This window comes from Pelobates fuscus, chromosome 3, assembly GCF_036172605.1.
Source record: "Pelobates fuscus isolate aPelFus1 chromosome 3, aPelFus1.pri, whole genome shotgun sequence".
NCBI lineage: Eukaryota > Metazoa > Chordata > Amphibia > Anura > Pelobatidae > Pelobates > Pelobates fuscus.
In genome coordinates this window covers 166,646,904-166,652,903 of record NC_086319.1, presented here as the reverse complement: position 1 = coordinate 166,652,903, position 6,000 = coordinate 166,646,904, and the positions used below count along the sequence as shown (strand labels likewise).

Here is a 6,000-nt window from a genome sequence, read left to right as displayed (position 1 = left end):
TGCTGGCCCGTTAAGTCATGGGGTCTTAAGGCACTTGGGACAGAGCCCGCTGTCTCTGGATCACATCATTCGCCTTACTTGCTTGGATTGTACATTTCCCCTGTTACACTCGTATGTGGGTTCGTGCAGTTCAACTTCCATTACAGCTGGTGAACTTAAACTTTACTCGACGTTATTGAGAACTGTGTTCATAGGATCTGAGCGCTATTCGCCTATAATATGCGCTCAGATCCAAGCTATCTGGGGGTGTGTGGAACATGGGGACTTCGTTCAGCGAAACATGAGTTATTGATTTTAATACAGTTTTGTTAAAAGGTAAAAAGCACATGTTTCTCTCTGCCCGGAGATAATTAGGTTCTCTGCAACCACTTAAGTTAATTATCTCCAGGATAGAGAGGAGGGGTAAGTTAATTATCTCCGAGACTCGCGGGGCCCTTGGAGGAGAGAGTTTGTTGTGGTGTGTGCGGCGGGCAGGAAATATCAGGTTTAGCCATGGATGTCACCTGTCCCTATAACAATGAGCACAAAATTCAAGGCACAGATCTGAGAATGCACATTATGACCTGCCAGGACAGCCGTTGCAAGGAAACTGGCAATTCTGCAGTGCCACAAGCCACCAAGAAGAAAACTAACTGGAAAGCTTTTCCTGTTCATTTTAAGCATGAACAGCCAGAAATGAAAGTCTATGGTCCACAAGATCCAGAGAGACTTCTACAGTGCCCATATGATGCCAATCACCAGATAAGGGCTTGTCGATACCCTTATCATCTGATAAAGTGCAGAAAGAGTCATCAAGATGTTGCCATGCAGCTTGCCACTTGCCCATTTAATGCTCGTCATATGGTGCCACGTGCAGAACTCAGCCACCATATCTCAAGCTGTGAGGATAAAAGTTGCATTGAACAGGACATTGCTGATGAAAACAGCATTTACAAAAGAGATGTGAAGCCTAGCATGTGGACTTCCCCTCCGTGTTCTGAGGATTGGGACCAAGATTTGCAGAGTAAACCGCCTTCTGTGTTCATGTGGGGGACACCTTCGTACCCTGTGCCTAGTTCTGGAACTTTAATGGATCCTAAATCAAGTCTGGGTTCAAGTTTGCGTGCACCTAAATCTCTGCCCTATGTGCTGCCGTGGAAAATTAGTTCCAGTAAGGACTAATCTATTGAAGAAATCCTACTTTTACAGATTTGTAAGAGAAGATTGCCCTTTCAAGTGCCTGTGCGTTGATATTGTTGGTGTTTGTTTTGAATTTGCAAGTTAAACTCTGCTTCAAGAAAGCTTTATCTAGGCCATTTCTACACCATGTCAGGAGGAAAGGGTTTGCAGTTATAGTATTTATGTTGGCGTGTCCCAACTGTTAGCTGGAGTCACAAGCCATATTGACATTTCTAGCAATGTGCCATGGGCTACTTTTGTTGGGCACCCTTTCCCATAGTAACAGTCCTGAGGTATTTTTGTTTTTACGCACATGTTTAAATACTGCTGCTGGTCTCGGAGATGGACCTGGTTGAGAAGCACCAATCAGATGTCTATATCTGAGAACTTGTGATGTGACCTTACACAGCCATCACAGATTACCCACTGAAAGCTCTCAGTCCAGCAGATAAAGGTTACTGCATTGGACGTCTTATGTTTATAACGTTGGAATAGCAAACACTATGCTAAAATTGATTTTATACCTTAGTAATATTTTATGTAGTCGCTTATTAAGATACACCTTTATTTTGGCTTAAATATTGGTAACTGCATAACCCTTTGTCTCACGAAGTTTATTCTAGTCCGTATATCAGTTGGCTATGATACCTTTGTTAATAAACAAGATACAACTGAATGGATTGTGGTTTATTTCAGTTTTACAATGTGAACTGTAGCTGCATTTATTTTATCTGATAATACAACATGTATCACAATGAAAGTGGTTTACATTGCAATTGCACTTAATACCAAGTTATATTCTCTATTGGAGACATGTTATAAAAGCAATAAAGCTACTAATTTGCCATTAAAAAAAAAAAAAAAAAAAAAGTTAATTATCTCCAGGATACAGAGGAGGGGTTACACTCTTCCTGTGGGTGTGTATAAGAATTGTACTGTATACTGATTGGTTCTGCGTATTTTGTTACAGTCTTCCACAAGATCCCATGTGGGAGTTCCCTTGCTGGGAGACCATCATAAAAAGGGCTGAGTTTGGCCATCAATAAATATATTCGTTTTACCCCTTCATGAAGTCTTGACTCATGTTTGGGGAATTGGGAGCTATAATCACTACTTCACTCTTTTCAGCTTGGATTTCGGGAGACGCTACAAGGTTCAGCGCTGCACGGATAGCAGGATCCTTTACACTGGTGGCAAGCGGCGGGATTTTCTCCCGAATGGATATACAGAACCGAATCAAGTAGTGAATAGCATCCTAGCGACACCGGTACCATGGATTTATAATTAGGGCAACGCTAGTATTCGTACAGTGCCCCTGGCTACAGCAGCATGGAATCAGCTAGTTCCTGGACAGCGTTCCATGAGGAGGAGCACCCGGATTACAGGGATGCAGCCCGGAAAGGCGTATGGCACGAGGCCATGGAGGACGTGCAGCGACAACGGAGCAAGAGTCTCCCCAGTGAGGAGCAGAGGTTGCAAATGCGATTGGCGCTGCGAAAGCCTCTGCTGGGGGAGCAGCCCCTGAAGGAGTGGGTGTCGGAGCTCGAGACCCTGGTATGGCAGGAGACCTGGTTAGAGGACGCATACCAGGCACTATGGTGGGACACAGTGCGGCAGGCTCCCTGGATGGAGGAATACCACAGACCCGAGGGTGAGGATTACAATGGCCCTGGTCTATTATGGGAGTCCTTTGACGAAATGGATTTTGGGAGCACAGGAGAGTCCAGATTCTGGGACCTTATGGACTACAGGAGAGACCTACACAATTGGCCTCCCGAAAGGGGGGTGAGAGCAGATCTAACATTCCTGGTCAGAAGGGAGTGGGAGCTGGAGCAGGACTACCAACATCTGTTCAGCTTGATCCCCTCACAGCCTAACCTGCAGCACTACCACTGGCAAGACCCGGCTGAGGTACACCCTGCTCCGCTACCAGCTGCAGAGGTAGGGGACCTCATAGACTGGTCCGGGGAGGATCCACAGTCGGCATGTGGAGATGGGACCGAGGTCTCTTCACCGGTCCAGCAGGGAATAGAGAGCCCAGTCTCCTTTCCCCAGCAGCAGGACACTGTATTAGGAGTAGAGACCGTCGGTCTCCAGCAGCAGAGCTGTGCATCCAAAGGGGAGACAGTCGGTCTCCAGCAGCAGAGCTGTACAGCTAAAGGGGAGACAGTCGGTCTCCAGCAGCAGAGCTGTGCAGCTAAAGGGGAGACAGTCGGTCCCCAGCAGCAGAGCTGTGCAGCTAAAGGGGAGACAGTCGGTCTCCAGCAGCAGAGCTGTACAGCCAATGGGGAGACAGTCGGTCTCCAGCAGCAGAGCTGTACAGCTAAAGGGGAGACAGTCGGTCCCCAGCAGCAGAGCTGTGCAGCTAAAGGGGAGACAGTCGGTCTCCAACAGCAGAGCTGTGCAGCTAAAGGGGAGACAGTCGGTCTCCAGCAGCAGAGCTGTGCAGCTACAGGGGAGACAGTCGGTCTCCAGCAGCAGAGCTGTACAGAAACAGGGGAGACAGTCGGTCTCCAGCAGCAGAGCTGTGCAGCTAAAGGGGAGACAGTCGGTCTCCAGCAACCAGGTTTCAACCAGACTACTCCCGTAGTAGTGCTGGTACCAGGGCAGAGTACCGCTGGTCTCTGCCCACTCAGCCACCCACCAAGGCAGCCTACCAGTCCCCCACACAGCCGTCGTGAGGCACCTGGACATGGACAAGTTTTTCCCTCACTCAGGTGTAGTAACCAGTTATTGTGGGAGGGCTGTACTGCTGTTTCTGTTTTGTGGGTGGGCTGCTGGACTAACAAGGGCACTGACCGGCAGGAGGTCAGATACCCTGTTAGTCCGTTTGGAAAAGGGGAGATGTGTGACAAAATGGCTTTTGTCACTGGGTCTGCATGTGACAAACTGCCCTACCCCCTATCGCTTGGAGGAGCCGGATTGCTAGCCTCTTACAATGGGATGCTGGCCCGTTAAGTCATGGGGTCTTAAGGCACTTGGGACAGAGCCCGCTGTCTCTGGATCACATAATTCGCCTTACTTGCTTGGATTATACATTTCCCCTGTTACACTCGTATGTGGGTTCGTGCAGTTTAACTTCCATTACAGCTGGTGAACTTAAACTTTACTCGACGTTATTGAGAACTGTGTTCGTGGGATCTGAGCGCTATTCGCCTATAATATGCGCTCAGATCCAAGCTATCTGGGGGTGTGTGGAACATGGGGACTTCGTTCAGCGAAACATGAGTTATTGATTTTAATACAGTTTTGTTAAAAGGTAAAAAGCACATGTTTCTCTCTGCCCGGAGATAATTAGGTTCTCTGCAACCACTTAAGTTAATTATCTCCAGGATACAGAGGAAGGGTTACACTCTTCCTGTGGGTGTGTATAAGAATTGTACTGTATACTGATTGGTTCTGCATATTTTGTTACAGTCTTCCACAAGGTCCCATGTGGGAGTTCCCTTGCTGGGAGACCATCATAAAAAGGGCTGAGTTTAGCCATCAATAAACACATTCGTTTTACCCCTTCATGAAGCCTCGACTCATGTTTGGGGAATTGGGAGATATAATCACTACTTCACTCTTTTCAGCTTGGATTTCGGGAGACGCTACAAGGATCAGCGCTGCACGGATAGCAGGATCCTTTACAATTCGCTTATATTATAGGGACACCCCAACACTCCAGCGGTAGGCTTCCAGGTATTTATGCTCTAAAGAGGGGTGTTATTCAGTCTTTGCGCCCCCAGTGAGTCCAGAGCTGTTTCGTCTTTGCTAAATTGAGTTGGCTTGGACGCTGAAGGCACACATGTCCCCCTGTGCCACAGATCACTCTGCCGCCGCTCTCCCCCAGCTGATTGGTGTCCTCTCCCTGCAGTCTGGCTAATTCATTTCGCTGTGCCGTTGTGGAGGGATTGTAGTCTGGAGTCTCGGGACTGAGCCATGGTGTGAGTGGGTGCTGGGTTTTTCTTTTCAGGCGTGCATTACAGGTGGGTACTATCTCCTCGGTAGCAAGAGGTGCTCATGCGCGCCTGCAGAATCGCGGCGCCGCCATATTAGATGTGGTCTAGGCTGTACTCTGGTCTCTTGTAGCAGGAGCCACCGGGCGTACAGGGTGTAGGCCGGGATCACCCCCACCGGCCCAGGAGGGGGGACAGGGCCTGGTCCTCCCAGCCGAAGAAGCCTGGCTGGGCAGTATCGGGCAGGATAGTGGGCGGCGGCCGTCCGTCCTCACTCACCGCCTGAGTAGGCCTGATCCGAACGGAGCGATGCATGCCCCTCCGGGGGACTGAAACATCGATTGAGAGCCTCTCCCCGTGTCCAGTGTCTCCTTAAGTGCCGGCCCACCGCGGTGTGCCATCGGGTGGGTGGAATAGGTCCATATTTTAAGTTTATCAATCTATATTTGCTGGAGCTGTTGTGCCGTGCAACCGGCCAGCTCGGCAGCCAGGCCCCGCCCCCCGCAGGTTTATAGTCATAGCATAACATCGTGACATGTTAGGTTTGCATATATTTTTAAGTTAGGAAGACATAACGATTCAAGATATAAACGTTTCATTAAACGTATGATTTGATAAACAGTTTGATACAGATTGGGTTCCACTATTGCTTGTAAGTAGTTATTATTTAGGCAATCTGTGTTTGTTAAAATTTGATTTTTTTATCAATCTTGGGAGTGCAGGTATTTCTTCAATTATATGAATGCCTGATTCCCACAACCATCTCTTGGGATTTGACAAAAGTTGACTACAAAGCTTTGCCCCAGGCCTTTAATTTTTGCTTCATGGTATGGTATTGCATTGGAATTTTTAATGCGATTCCAACACAGTTAGTATGAGTATTTCATCCAAAATTATATTT

At 48.0% G+C, this 6,000-nt stretch overlaps 1 protein-coding gene across 1 annotated transcript; it reads left to right on the top strand.

Moving 5' to 3' along the window:
* The first annotated feature begins 429 nt into the window (after positions 1-429).
* On the top strand, positions 430-1,483 carry LOC134600936 (gametocyte-specific factor 1-like). Its single transcript, XM_063445322.1, has one exon. The coding sequence runs from the start codon at positions 493-495 to the stop codon at positions 1,159-1,161; it is 669 nt and encodes a 222-aa protein (XP_063301392.1). The 5' UTR covers positions 430-492; the 3' UTR covers positions 1,162-1,483.
* Positions 1,484-6,000: the final 4,517 nt, after the last annotated feature.